Source organism: Corvus cornix, chromosome 1 (genome assembly GCF_000738735.6).
Source record: "Corvus cornix cornix isolate S_Up_H32 chromosome 1, ASM73873v5, whole genome shotgun sequence".
NCBI classification, from domain to species: Eukaryota; Metazoa; Chordata; class Aves; order Passeriformes; family Corvidae; genus Corvus; species Corvus cornix.
This window is the reverse complement of record NC_046332.1, coordinates 53,444,702-53,460,296: the sequence shown is the minus strand read 5'-3', so window position 1 is coordinate 53,460,296 and position 15,595 is coordinate 53,444,702. Positions and strand designations below refer to the sequence as shown.

General features: G+C 37.4%; 2 protein-coding genes across 4 annotated transcripts in view; one reads left to right on the top strand and one right to left on the bottom strand.

The window, feature by feature from the left end:
• The window catches only part of INTS6 (integrator complex subunit 6), a 40,874-nt gene that overhangs the window by 24,615 nt on the left and 664 nt on the right, over positions 1–15,595 (bottom strand). For all 3 annotated transcript variants that reach the window (XM_039567232.1, XM_039567226.1, XM_039567238.1), the window contains 2 exons: positions 15,387–15,466; positions 14,518–14,667 (listed from right to left, as the gene is read on the bottom strand). In XM_039567232.1, the coding sequence (XP_039423166.1) occupies positions 14,518–14,637 (120 nt within the window). In that variant the 5' untranslated portion in view covers positions 14,638–14,667; positions 15,387–15,466. The remainder of the gene's footprint in view (positions 1–14,517; positions 14,668–15,386; positions 15,467–15,595) is intronic.
• WDFY2 (WD repeat and FYVE domain containing 2) overlaps positions 15,392–15,595 on the top strand; it is an 87,049-nt gene continuing 86,845 nt past the window's right edge. Inside the window, exon 1 of the mRNA XM_039567250.1 lies at positions 15,392–15,492. Within this exon, the coding sequence (XP_039423184.1) occupies positions 15,425–15,492 (68 nt within the window). The 5' untranslated portion in view covers positions 15,392–15,424. The remainder of the gene's footprint in view (positions 15,493–15,595) is intronic.

The following is a 15,595-nucleotide window of genomic DNA, read 5'->3' as shown; positions in this document are numbered from 1 at the left end:
TTTTTTTTAGTAGGTCCTATTTTCCTTCTCTTGCTAATCTCAAGGCCTTTTTTTCTTCTTCAGGAAACTAAGAAAAATGTAACTAAACCCAGAGTCTAATTCTGCTTATAAAGATAAACTATCTCATGAATGCTTATGATTTACTCTAAAAATATGGGGAGAGAATTAATAGGTTTTAGAAGATCTTTTAAACCCATTTTTAGAACCCATTCAATATAAAAGATCATCTACTGGTTTTGTGCTTCAAACAGAACTATTACTTAATCTGAAATATATTTGGTGAAGGGTATCCAGTTTGATTACTGTGGCAACACCACATTTATAGTGGTCAATATATTCTCAAACCTTAGTGAAAAAAATGTTTAAAATTCTTTTCAAATAGCAATCTATTACATACTATTACTACAAAAAATAAGCAAAACTCATTAAAACAAAGATCAATCTCTCCCATAAAAGCCAAGCTACTTTGTATTTTAATTTAAACAATTACTCAAAAGATTTAAGGACTCTCAAAACACTCAATTTTAATTAAACTAATTTCCTAAGAATATTTAGCCTTATTTCATTCTTAACAGCTACAGTATGTTTTTCTGCCAACTAATAGTTTACCATAACTGCAAAACATCAGCTGAAAGCTAATTACATTGCACTGAAATAATACAGAAAGCAGGGTTTGTAAATAGATATTCTCATGAATACTGACCATAAAAATACTTGAACCCTATTGCTAAGAAATTATTGTAGAAAGGAATTGACAGCTGATAAAAATAAAATTTTAGTTTTAGAATGTCATAAGCAATGCTCTTTAAGTTAATATTCTGATGCAATTTGAGTATTAAAATTTTCATCTCTGGCAACACCTTTTACCTGGATATACTCATTATCTTGAAAAACTTTTTTTTATTCCTTAACTATCCTTTGTCTCAATTTTACCCATCTGAAGTTTAAGCCTTAAACAGTTTGGTCTCAGAATGATTATGAAATTACAAGGAAGGAAACAAGAGTTGCTGAGCTTGAGCTCCCTACAAAACATGTCTGAGGGAGAAATGTCTTCATCCTCAGTCTACTTTTTATAATATCACAAGCATTTTACCTATACAAAGGACAGTCACTGACGTACTAAGAATCAACTTGTGTTCAGAAACATAATTAAAATGTATCAAGGAAGAATTCCAGTAAAAATGCCTATTACTGAGATTTACTGGTTTTGACTAAAAATTTCCATGTCATTAATTTTTAATGACCACCACTGACTCTTCTGACCCTGCTCCTCACCTTAGTTATACAAAGGCATTCAAAACCAGTATTAAGTCAAGTATTCCTCTAAGAAAACCCCCGCTTATTTATGTAAGCTCTGAACAGTGAGATGTGACAAAATTAAACTCCAGAAGACTTACCAATTCTTTTAACTAAACTGCAGCAGTTTTGTCAACATCAGTTGAGAATTTTATTTCAATCTAAATAACCTAATTCCACAGTAATCAAATTACTTTCTATTTATCTTCCCCTAGAAATACACTCTCAAAAAATCCACTTCATATTTACACATCTTAGAAATATGATATTCTCCTAAATACATAGCAACACCATTGACTGTAAATGCATAGGTAATTAATTCAGTCCAGCCCAATTATTTTGGATATGCAGAGAAACAATGAGTGACAGAGCACACTACCAGCTCTTTGGCAACTTACAGGTACACTGCAATGCACTGGAAAGCATCTCAGGATAACAAGGTATAAATAATAATAAGCCTGCTTACAACTTACTCCAATAACTAGCTAACCAGCATGAGGTTTTATTTATTTCAGAAGCAAAATCTTTTCAACACACTTCTTTTCCTTCTGAAAGTTTGTAGCAGAGGCAAAAAAAGGAAGAAGCACCTAAGGTATTAATGGCTGACCACCCTGTAACAAGGTCCAAGGAGGATTTTTTCATTCACCTACAATCTGCCTTTTCAAGGACAGATATGCACCAAGGGAAAAAAAAAAAAAACCACAGACTTCTTTTGGAAACAAAGTTACTTAAAACTCAGCATCAATACCAGGGAAAGCTTGCTTGGCTAAAAAGGAACAAGCAAGAGATTCAAAGCCTTAAACTAACTTGTTACACAACACTTCCATTGGAACAATTTGACAGCTTCATGACTGTTCCAAAACACAAAGCAACTCAGTTGTGTTGGTTGCCTTTTCCTTAGTCTCCAGCTGAAGCAGCTCTGTGCTCAAATAACACATAAATACAGAGCACCACTAAGCTACACACCACTCACAACAGGTTACAGTAAGAGGCATCCCATGCCATCCCAGCTTGTGTCCTCAGCTTGTGCTCTCCGAGGGAGCCTCACATCAAGTCAGGAGTGTATCAAATTATCAAGACACATTATTGCCTGGTTAAGGCTCTCACAACTAAGAGCTCATTTCCACTAGCAAGCAAGCTTAGCATCAAGTTTCAGCATGGCTAATTAATACACGCATGACTTTTTTCCTTCTTCCAAGTGTACAGGTAAAGCAGTTCAAGAGCTATTGTGATCTTTACATATGCAAGTATACAATATTACACATGCAGGAAGAAAAGATTAGTTTAATACTACTGTTATCTCAAAGAACACATTTAAATATTAATTTCAGAGTCAGAAGTGTTGAAAAACTGAAGAAATAGATGAGGTAGAAATGTGACCAAAACACATCAAATCAGAGACTATAAATGACACAACAAGCAACTACTACAAAAGTATGTAGTAGTACAGAAACTTCATGCCCAAGAAAGGCTGGAAGCTGAAAATAGACATGAACTGAAGTGCATATTTTTTAACAGAACATATCACGAGGAACTGGAAAAAAAGCATTTTGAGATCACGACAAATGTCTAAAAGGTACACTTTCATTTCAGTAAATCATAAAACTTGGCAAGCTGTATTGCACATCTATCTCCCATTATCACAGCAGAGCCTTTTCATTTTCAGAAGTATCAGCCCTAACTGTCAGTAAATTTAGACATCTGACCAGGAAATACAAAACTGCAATATCAATTTTTGAATTCAATCTTTGTTTTTTATAATTTAGGTCAAGAGTCTCACAAATGCTCGTGAGAATCTGTGAGCAACCATTGTCCAAAAACAACAGCTTAAAATGAAATCTAAAAGAATGACAAAAATTATTAGCTTTAAAGCTATTTTTAAACTGATAAACAGCTTTTAAAAAATACTGAAATATTGAGCTTGAATTTCAAACTAAAACAGACGGTCCAAATCCATCATGGTTTTCACTTTCTGTTTCTTAGAAACTTCAGTTACGCTTTAGTAAAATCAGGAAATGTCTAAGACATTAACATTTATTAGAGACTTTCCCCTTCATTGCTCAAGGCAGAACACAGAGGTATTTAACAACTATTCTGATCATCAGTTACATAAGAACTACAGCATGCTGTTCAACTTACTTCTCCCACTCACATTTTCAGCAGCTTTGACTATTTTCTATTACCCCCACAGAACTAATCAATATAGTTGGCAAGTGCTACAGAACCAACTGTATCATGCTTTCACACAATTGTTTCCCAAGTCACAAACACAGCTGAATACACTGGCATCACAACAGTATTTTAGTCAATTTATACCTAGTAATTAAACTTTACAAAAATTACTTTGCCTTTAAGGATTTTCAAATGAATGTAGACACACACCATGATCCTGCACATACATGTAATGCACTATAGGACTAGGGAATTAACATGCTTTCAACTTTGGTAGATTAGTAAATTCTTTCCTATTACTTGATAAGAAGCAAACTGTCTTTAAATGGAAGTTTTCCCAGATGAAGCTACTCTGCATATCATCTAATTAATATTTAGCACAAACACACCATGAAACTTTGATCTATCAGAACACAATGAAGAATATGCTGAGGGTGGGGGAGAGCAAGAAGGGTAGCCCAATTCTACTACAACATGTGCTTTGATAAATCTGACTTCTCACAGGATATGCCACAAGAGCACCATAATTCCGTGGCCAGACTGAAAAATACAGCACCTCTCAACTCCATCACAGTGTTACCTAAGTGACTGTACCTGCATGATAAAAATAACTTTGAAATTGTATTTATTTACTATAGCTGTTTTAGAAGTGAAATTGATTCCTTGAAGTGGAAGCACCTCAGTGTCAGAGAAACTTCTGGTTTTGGCCTGAATAAGCAAGAGCTGAAGAACATACTGGAATTCTGTACAAGCTTAAGATTTGACAAGATGGACTTCACAGACAAGGAAAGTTGCTAACTCGTCTGTCTTGCTGTCCATAAAGATTTCAATATGTTCCCTTGATGCTGTTGGTTATCCAATACATAATACAGTTTTGCAGTGGTAGCAATTCTGTCTTAATAGGAGAAGATCAGATATTTGTACAGCAGATGTATTTCAAGATCACTTTCAGAAGTCACAGAAGAAAGTTCAGTGAGAGCTACACCAACCAGTTTGAGTTTCAGACAGGATGTGTTCTGAAATATGTTAATAAGATTTCAAGCCATAAAAGAAATTTTAATAAAAACCAGAAATCTCCTTTGATGCCTGATTAATGACAAAGATAACATCAGTCACAAAGAGAAATCTTATGAAACAACCTAATGAAAGCCCCATTCCAGAAATTACACTAATCTCCAAGAAAAATGCCCTGTGTTTTTCTGAAAGGGCTGCAGGACAGCAGGATGATTCTTACTATTAGAGCTAGTTCACACACACCGGCAGTATGGACAAGCATCCTGTGTCATAATACTATAATCTTTTAGCTCTCCCTCCAGTACCCAGGAGGACTTGTGCTCTGTCTTTCCTTCACACTAGGCAGTTGGGAATACTACCTCACCCACAGACAGGTTTCAGAAAGAACACAGGTAAATTAATCACCTGCTAAAGATAATTTGAGAGATCCCCTTACTACAACCAAAAGAAGAGAACCCTATGTCTTAAGGGGAAAACAACTGCTATCAGAAATGCAGGTGATAATAGCACATTTTAGAAGCCCAAAGTGTGGCCCCAAGAACTATAAAGATCTAGTTCCTCTGTATATATAACAGAGTGAGTAAAACCATCACATCTCTTCAACCAAGGGATGAGGGAAAGAAACAAGTTTAACAAATGCTTAATGAGTCTTGACTGAGCCCATGACAGTAACTGTACTATGAAAACACCAACTCTCAACACCACCAGTGATCCTCCCAAATTACAACTCCCATGGATTTTGCTGTAGTTTCAGCTGCATAAAAGCAACATTTATAAACCGGTATTTGGCCAAACCAGCCTATCAGAGAGTACCTCACCTAAGTAAACTTGTACTTTACTTTGCAATTGGAACACCAGCCAGCAGAGGGGGCAAAAGTTAATAAAATCTATCCTCATATGAGGTGATTTGAGTGACAAGATAAACCTGAGGCATGTTCTGTTGCATACTACCTGAAAACACACAGGAACAGGTTAATACCTCCTTTTTAAAACTATATATCTAAATACTCTAGATGTACTTGTATAAGTACAAATAAGAAGTAATCCATCAGTGAACTCTAATCTCTTAAAGCATGTTTAATCCAACAGTTGATTCATGGTTTCTAGACACCATGGAAGCGCATACTATCATTCCACTACTCCCTTTTTTTGCTGGAGACTGCCCATCTTTGGGAGGCTCAGCCACAAACATTAAACTGTATTACAGACACATTCCCTTTGCTTTTGAAGTTAACTTCTCTCTCTCCCCCCTCCAGTATTCTATCTCAAATTATGTTGTCTTTTGGAGAAGACCTTAAAAACAGAGTTTTAAGAAGGCCCACTAGAATTTATCAAGGTCAGAATCCATGCTTCCATTAACTCACCATCTTTCCCCCTCCCCATAAAATGGAAAATGCTGTTCAAGCAGTAATGATTTCTCCTGCACTCATTCACACTCTGAAAGTCAACATAATGGCAATGATTTTACAGTAAGGATGGCTACCAAAAAATATCTTTCCTCCATGAGGCAGGATTACAAAACCTAAATTCAGCTGTCCTCCTCTATAGACTACAGCAAGGTTATTGTAGGCAAATTAATTTCCCATATTCTAGACAATTCTTTAGTTAGCTACATAACAAATACCTAAGAGTTACTACAATGCCTAAGACACGGGCTAGGCACAACTTCTTATTTGGAACACCTATGTAGGATTACAAGGCAGTTACATGGTTTTTGCTTCATTCCTTACTGGCACTAGAGATTAGCAATAGATGAAATAATTTTTGCACACACAGTATTTGTACACACATTGGTTTGGTGGTATGAAGCTTTCTGGAACAAATTAAGTTGTAGACTTAAATAAAAAAAGAAATTAAACAAAATACATTTAGCATAAGGCTTTCAAAGCAGAACACAATTGTAACAGCAGACTTTTCCTAAAGCTGAGCCAGAGATCAAACTCCTCAGCGCATCAGTTACAGAACTAAGGGAGAATTCTTGAAACAACCATTATGTCCATAACATGAGCTACCTAAGTTCCATTTAAGAAAAGGAAATTTAAGGTATTGAGGAAAATAAATAGGATGGAAGCAAGTAATTTGTTCCTTGGTATTTTGGACCTAAGTATTATCCCCAAAAATCTTTTTTAAAAGAGCCATTTACAACTTCAATTAACTACTGAACCTCCAAACATACAAACTAGCTGTGTCCAGTCAAACCTGTACAGCAAAAATCAAAGATCCAGTTAGATATCACTTCTATAATTAGAAATGCTAGAGACAAAACAGCTATCTGAATTGCACAAGAGACATCAAACCCATTTTCAAAAACAAAGTCACAGATATATCTAAGCATATCAGCTGCTTGCTTTGCTAAAGCTTGCAAGTTTGTGTTCTATAGGCAGTGATTTCATTGCACATCCATCCTGAAACATACCACAAGAAAATTCACTGTGCTTAGTATCATTTTTATAGATGCTCATAACTTTACACATTCTGGGTTTCCAAGTCTGGCACTGAATGTACTGCTTAAAGACTATTTAATTGCGCAACTTCAGTCATTTTGGAATTCTCTCAAAAAGTTTGTGCCAAGAACAAAACCAAAACTAACAGCAAGAAAACAAAAAAGGCAACTCAAAGCAGCCTGAAAATGAGTTTCAATGCAAGAATGGTTCATTCTGGAATACAAAATCTCCATATTGAGTAGTACACATGTGACAACAGAAGGCATGTGTCAAGGAAGCAGTTTAAAGGAATGATGAATACATAGCAGATTTACTAAGACATCAAACTTAAAACCTCAAGATACTTTCATGTCTTCATATGCCTAAATCAGAGAGGTCCCAACATTAGTAAGTCACAGTTTCAAAAACCACAGGTTCGTATATAGGCTTGTCCTGTTTCTTTCACTTAAGAACAAATTTAATTGAGTTTTAAATATCATATTATATAAGTGATAACTTCTTGATTAACTTGTAAGTGCTCCAGTTTAGGTGAGGTCCTTGGTAAGTTTCAAAAACAATTCAGTCCTTCAATCTTTCACAATTATGTGACAGTTTAAAAAAAAAAAGCAAAACATGCACAGAACAGAGATTTAATATATAATAAAACTCAGCAAGTAACTAAACAGTGACAAACTGCATCGAAATGAATAGCAAAAGGCCACTAACATTTGAAACATTTAAGTACTGATGTGAGAGATATATTATAATCCCAGAAAGGGAAGAATCTTTTTCTTAAATTAAATTAACTACCTAAGCAGCAAAACCAACTGTGATTGCAACTTGTATCTTGTTTTTAAGCTAATGGAAATTTTAAGTTATAGAAAAAGACGCACCTTATTAGTTACTTGCAGATTAATAAATGAATCACTATTGGAATAATCTGAAATTGTATAATCAGCCAATAAGTTACAGGAGTTGTCAAAGTTATTTGCATGAACAATAGTACATGCAAGCTGCTAAAAACAGGTTGTATTTGAGCCTTTATAAACTTTTTCTAAGAAAAATAAAGTAACAATCCATACCAAACATAACTTTAAAGTCAGGTCCAAAGATTGAGTTTAAGATTATTTTGGCTATATTTCCTCAAATTTCTGAATGCTTTATTCCAAAAATAACTGACCTTGCCAAGCCCTGGATCAAGTCCCTAATTACAGCAGCCTTTCTGCTTCACAGCAATGACTTTACATAGCTGATTCTGGCTCAGTCAGTGCAATTCACAGTTCTAAGCCAGGCCTCTGCTCTCCACATGCTGGAGAAGGTTAACATCCTACAGTTTCCAGCACACTAAGTAGAGGAAAAAAACCCAACCAAAAAACACAACATCAAGAAGAAAAGACAGGCTTGTATACAAAAATCTCCTCACCTTTTAGGGGGTTAATAATCCAGAGTACTGACAAGCTGACTAAAATCAGCTGATTGACCTATGAACACAGAGCAATTCCTCAGAATAATTTCCCCAAGACTCCCCCACAGTTCCCTCCTGGAGTTTATCACAACAGCAGGATAAAATAGTTAGCTGTTTTAAACCAATTTTGAACCACTACAGGTCACAGGCCAGTTTATTAATCTCACTGACCAATCACTGATTTATTTTACTATATGGAGTCACACAACCTGAAGCAAGGTTGGCACAACTATGAACACACAAGAGGCCACAAGTTCCAGAGCAGGGATCTAGGCTGAGTACACCTTACATACAGATGCATACAATCAGGTTGGGATTCAAAGCTGGGAGGGCAGAATCATTGCAAGTGATGGCCACTTTTCACTCATTCTGTATACTGAGCATCAGAAAACAATATCAGTGCCCTATGAGTCCAATGACATTCTGTATTTCTTCAGTGTAGCTTGACAAAATGCAGTGTATTCAGACAATTTATGAATGAACATGTTATGGCACTGCCCCTTCCAAATCAGATTTGTTTAAATACTGAGCACTTCAAGATTCAAAGTGGTCAAAGCAAGTTCAGAACATGATGAAGTATCTTTTTTCTGCTACTGGAACAGACTACTGAGATTGTTTTCATTGGAAAAAATAAAGTGCTTCATGTAAGGTTGTTTCAAATTCTTTAAAAATACACTGGAATGGAACTAGACAAGTGATTTTTAAAACATTTAAGACTTTTGCTGAACTTTGTTGTGCTGGGAAGGCTGAAGGGCAAGCATTTCCACCTCATAATGTAAAAAACCACTTCAACAGTGCCTGCTGTAGCTCTCACTAGAGGGTATTCTAAAACAAAACTAACTAAAAGTTTCAAAAGATGGCACATTTAAAGGTTATGGCCTAAAAGGTATAAATTCAAACCAGTATGCTTAATTTCATCACACAGCAGATGGGAATGATTCATTTTTACCAGCACTTCACATACAGATCTTTGACATTAGCAGGCATATAGGTTTATGTTAAATCCATTGCTATTTCACAGAAAACAGGAGACTGTGAGAAAGCCTCTCATATTTCTGCCTTTATTATGCTTACAATTGTAATGTTGTTTACTGCTGTCTGAAGTTCTCCCATTTGGTTTTCTTGGGGAAGGGGGGCAAAAAAAAAAAAAAAAAAAAAAGAGACCAGGAGAGCTACTCTAGAAGTACAAACCTCTGCCTCTACCAACATGAGAAGCAAACTGCATGTGCAGCTGTGCCAGCATGACAAAGCAGGAAATGCTAACCTAAACTTTGGTCCAAATTTGGAGGCACATGCAGCACAGGCCATTTCAGTGCAGTGTGTTATGATCTCACAATGCCAAGACAAAAGCCATACTCAAAGGATTTTGACTTTTGAGAGCAAAAAAATCCAGTAACAATCCTCAAAAGCCTCTTGGGAAAATAAAACTGCTCAACGATTTAAAGAAAACAGAACATATCACTGCAAAAGCATACTGTAGTCCATGTCAGGGAACAGTACTTCACATCTGTGATCGTTGTGGTTTTTATAAGCTCAGGAGAACCTAGACAAGCATATAAGCAAGTAGTCAGCCTAGAATGTGTGACTTAAAGCTGTCTTGTGCCTATCAAGTATGATTAGACATTATCTCCTAGGTATGCTATTTACTTGTATTTGGAATACCAGAGTATTTATGCCATTATGGCAAAGCACATTGAACTCTACAGACCAATGCCAAGTTTTACTGTGGGAACACATCAGCAATTCTGCTACTGTAGCTATAAATGGGTCTAAACATATATTCAGAGAGAACTATAAATTGGCAGTTAACCTAAAATTGTATTGTTTGATGGTCACACACAGCATGAAAAATCACTCAGAAAAAAGTTATTTAAAAACAATGCCATCATATGCAGGATACCCTCAGACTTCCAGGTCAGAAATCGGTCATTCCAGCTCTGAGCGTATTTTTAAGTTCCCAACATATTCTTTATCAGTTGAATTCAATTTGAATTTTAGTTTTCCTTGAAATTTCTTAGTTATGCTTCTGTTCATATGTGAAACAATACAGAATAAAAGGCTTTCGGCAAGACTGCACACAGCCTGGTAAGTCACCCAAACAATGTTTCTTGTACTAATCTAAATCCAGGCAGCACCTTATTCATCATTGTGAATGAAAAATACCTATTCTAAGTGCGCTCGTATTAGACAAATTATAGTTGACTTTTCTGTTTCAAAACAACAAAGTTAGCGTGCTTTTGTTACATCAGATTTGTTTAAAAGTCAAACTCATCTCTAAGCCAGTTTTACCATAGCAGTAATAATTATGGGGCAGAAAAATATGTGCAAGATATTAACTCATGAAAAGCTTATAATATTGAAAAGTGCTGTTTCTATATGCAGGATTAAAGCAATTTCACCCTGAAAAAATTTGTAAAAATACTTTATCAACTCAACCACTTTGAAATCCACTCAGTTAAGTGTATTTTATCCTCTCAAACGTTATTCTATGCAATAGTGCTGAAAAAACAGTAAGAGACCATCATTACACAAATAACAAGCAACGTGAAACACATGGGGTATCAATAAATCCGAGTTTTAGCAATTTCAAGCATCCATCAGATTCCAGTTTTGGTGGTGCTACGTTGGTCCTTTGTATGTGACTATCAAAACACCACTGATAGTTATTTTACCTATCTCAGATTCAGTGCTAAATCTTAGAAACCTCACTACAAACTTCAAATAACTGAGGTTGATGGTTCATTTCAACCATTTGTTTACATTTTTACTCTGTTGTAACAGCAGCTACATTTTCAATGTTTTCTGTTTCCACAGAAACACATCTATCAGTTTTTAACCCCTGTATCAACTACAACAAGCTGCACACTTGCTACACTCTAAACTATTTGGTTAAATTGTGACTACTCACATCCTGCTGAACAAGCCACAGTTACAAGACCTAAGAGTGTATTTCAAGAAGACAAAACACCTGTCAGTAAAAGGCTTAGTATTTCTGACTACCTCAAACAATGGAGAAGCTGAACTGGAGAAAATAAAAAGTCAATTATCTAAGTGTAAACTGGGCTAATGAAGTACACCATTTTGTGTGATGTGACAGTAAGCCCTTACTGAACTTGGTGCATTTAAACTGCTTTGTTCCTGGAGACATCCAAATCCTGTATTTTTTCCTAAGCGCTCCATAAAAATGCAGAAGGTGAAAAGGATCACTATTTTTAGTGAATGCTAAAAGCTGACACCTTATTTGAAGGTTTATTCTTCTGCTATCATAATCATCACAAAAAGCATACTAAGGGGGGAAAAAAACTATTATTGGATTCAAGCAGCATACTACTGAATTTATCAATCTAAAAGTGCTGCTTAAAATGCCACCTTAAAACGTGTACTTTCCAAAAACATTTTTTCTTGGCAAAAGCCTTCAAAACAATTGGATCTAGCAACCTCTCAGTAAGACACAGCATTTACAAAGCCGTACCATAGCATTTACATCAGAAATAGCTTATGAAGAAATCTTCCAGGCCCTTGACAATCTAAGTATGTTGACAGTGTCCTTTATGATCTAAATGTGAGATCCTGGGGCCAGCTGATCTCACAGTAACTCAATCTTTATGAGTAACTAAGTCAGTACTTATTTGCTTAAAGAGTAATATGATAAACACTCATAAGAAAAATCCAAACATTAAAGTCGCAATAAAATACGAGATTTTGTTGGAGATTTTCCCCAACTCCAGAATGACCATTCAGCCATCATTCTTGTTCAGAAGGTCAGCTGATGGAGAACTCTGGTTAACTTTGAAAGAAATCAAGTATAGTGAGTTACTCTGCCATTTAACCAAACAGCTCATACTCAGCAGGGGCACAGGATATCACGCTGGTGGAGACACAACCAGACAATCCCATCAGGCTTGTATCATGTCTTGTCATTTGCATGTGTGAGCAAAATCTGTTTTACAAGTCATTTTTGTGTAACAAGTGGATCTTAGCAAGTATCTTAGAAGCTTGTCAATACATCAAAATACAAGCACAACAGTCAAAAGATTTTTAGCCAGAGAAATTTCCCACAAAAGAAGATTAATAACAGTTTGGATTTTATTACATAATACCACACCTAAGATGGTTGCTTTTTTGTAAAATTATCTTCTCTTACTCTGAGATACTCAGTCTTCAAGTATCTGCCCCTTAAATTTCAGTTAACTACTATTTTATGGTCTTAATATTCGCAGTTGCTTTAGAAAAAAGTTAATCAGCAATTTATGTTCTGAGTGAAAACTATTTCAAATGCAACTGAGCATTCTGACCACTTTCATTTTCCTGATTTTTTAAGTTTCTCATGTCATGTACAGTTAAATATCTGTTTGTCTGGAGTATATTTTAGGTGGTAGACAAGAACAACAGGAAGATGAGGATAACAAGACATGGTTTTAAAGACCAGTGTGAAGTTGAGGACAATTAGGTGCCCCAGATCTCATCCTGCAAATGCCAAAGGGTCAGTTAAGTGTTGTGGAATTTATTTTTAAAATTTATTTTTAAAAATTAATTTAAAAATTAAAAATTATTTTTTAAAATAGACAAAATGGGAATCTTTGACTTCAGCAGCAGATGACCTACCACTTGCAATACATCCATGTATTTTTGCAGATGCTAAAAAGGGCTAGAATTTCTGTTTAGTCACCTGACTGCCCATGCAAATACCTCTTCAACAGCCAGCTCCACGTGTGGGATGGAGCAAAAACTGCATAAATGAGGATGGGTTCAAGCCCAGAGACTTACAACCAAAACGGATCAGACAAAGAAAAAGTCATTGCTTCACAGACAAAAGAGCAGCTATTGCAGTAATGAACACTACTAGTGAGTCAAAATAGTCATGACAACTCAACTGCCCACTTGAGTAGTTGAGCACAGCTGGTTCACCTAGAGCAAATTATTTGACATGGGTTTAATTAGAATAATTATCAGTAGCAATGGGAAAGAGCAAATAGTTTGTGTATGTGCCTACAGGGTTTAAGTGTTCAAGAAAGATTCATACAGCTCCTGTAAAACACCAGAAAAATGGGAGACTTATACACAGATGTATGAGGACAGCAGATGGTAATAGAAAAAAAACCCCATGTGTGAACTAGCACTTTTTTTAAGTTTCATCACTAAACAGGCATTTTAAAAATGTTTAGGCTCACTTGATCATCTCATGGCAAAGCCATACAATGCAGCATGAAACTTCCTTCACAAACAAATAGGGCATGTTATCACAAACTCAGACTGGAAAGAGTTGGGGGGAGGAACAGGGACTTATGTTCACAACCATATTCCCATGTTAAATACCAGAGTGGTACTAAGTACTAATCCTCAGATAGTGGACAAAGCATTACATGAGAATAACAAACAAAAAGGGGAGATTCAAGTTAGTATGTCCCACATGAAAAGTACATTATATACTTTGACCAACACTAGTACCATCCTTCAAGTAAAACAAATCCAGGCTTTGATCCAGCACCAGAAAGAACTGAGTCCTAATGCACACATTTAACCTACAACTTCTGTATTTTAGCAGCTCATACTAAGGAGCATGAGAAGGCTGACCCACACCAAAAAAGTCCTGTTTTAAAGGGATAGTTGCAATAGAGATTAAAAAAGCACAGTTTCTCAAGGTTCTGATACAAGAGGCAGGTTTATAAAAATACACTTATGCAGAGAAATGTTGCAGTAAACTCACTGGAAAGAAAGTGTTTTGAAAAAGTTGTGCTCCTTCCAGTACTTTTGGATATGCAGTGTTGTTAGAAAAATGGCTCATCTCCCAAATTGTTCAGCACTGTATAGAGAAAGCAAAGTTTTCATAACCCTATCAGGCTTGCCAGCTAAGGTACTGAACATAGACTTGACAAAAATAAAAAAATTGAACTGAGAAGGTCAACTTGGAGGCTACATCACAGCTTAAAAACTGAGGAATAACTGAAATGAAAACAAAAAAAGTAAGTTGGGTACAAAACTACAGTCACTGACTGTATTTCTTCAAGCTAGCTGAGCTCTGCTTACTTTTGAAGAAGGCCCCATATTGAATATTCCGTGAAGATGCCACTTTTGGACAACTAGCTAATTGCTGTCTCTGGGAAGTTTGTGTCTTAAGATTTTTCCACCTAGTAATAGTCAACCTACCTGCCCATAGTTGTCTATGCCAGTTACTAATCTATTTAAGTTTAATAAATCAAAAGCTGTCCTTAGGGACTGGCCAAGAGTCGTAAGTCCTTCAGCTTGAAGGTTTTTCAGTTCATTCATAAACGTTGCATGATTTTCCTTCCAGCCAGCCTGCAAAGAGAAACATGAGAAGATTTATTCTGCAGATACGAGTTTTGCTTTCCTGTTAGGCTACAAAGAGCCTTCCCTGCTGCATGCAGCTCACTAGAAATGCTAACAAAACACCTCAGAAGTTAGTAGTATTTGATGTTGCTCCAAAGAGCCTGAAATGATGCACTTCTCTTAAACCATAGAACTCCCCATTTATCAAACGAGCATTTTTGCTTTGTCCCCCAGGACAAATTTCTTTGAGGACACCGGTGCCCAAACCTCAGAACTATTTACATCACCCTCCCAGATGGAAGCCAACTGCGCTTGTGAAGCGACCTCCAACAGGTTCACCGTCCTGTGTCATGTGGACCCACCGCCCCCTTCCCCCGCGCGGTGCGTCCCGCCCCCGCCACGACGGGGCCAGGGAAGTGCCGTCCCCTTCCGAGTCCGGGGCTCTCCGGGTTTGAAGTCGGTCCTTCCCCTGGCTCGCCCCTGCCAAGCCGAACTCTCCTTGGAGTTGCTGTCACTTCTCCCAACTTGAATAAATATCCCCCACAGTTCATTGCTGCTCGCACACACCGCACAGGGGAAAAGCGTCGGCCATGTTGATGTCAGCGCCGCCGCCGCCGGAGCCCGAGTGTGCCGCGCTCCCCCGGACCGCCGGCAGCCGGGGCGAGGCGGGCGGGGGGCGGACGGGCCGGAAGGAGGCCGGGGAGGAGGGGGGGGTGAGCGGGGGTTACCTTGGATAGCGTAGGGAGGCTCCTCGAAGGTGACCAGCATGTACCTGTCCTCCCCTGCTGGCCGGGTCCCGGGCTCGGAGCTGCGGCGCGGGGGACAAAGCAAAGGGTGAGCCGAGAGGCGGCGCCGCCGCCGGAGCCCCCCGGCTCGGCCCGGCCCTCCCCTCCCTCCCTCCCCGCACATACACGCACTCTCTCGCTCTCTCCCGCCC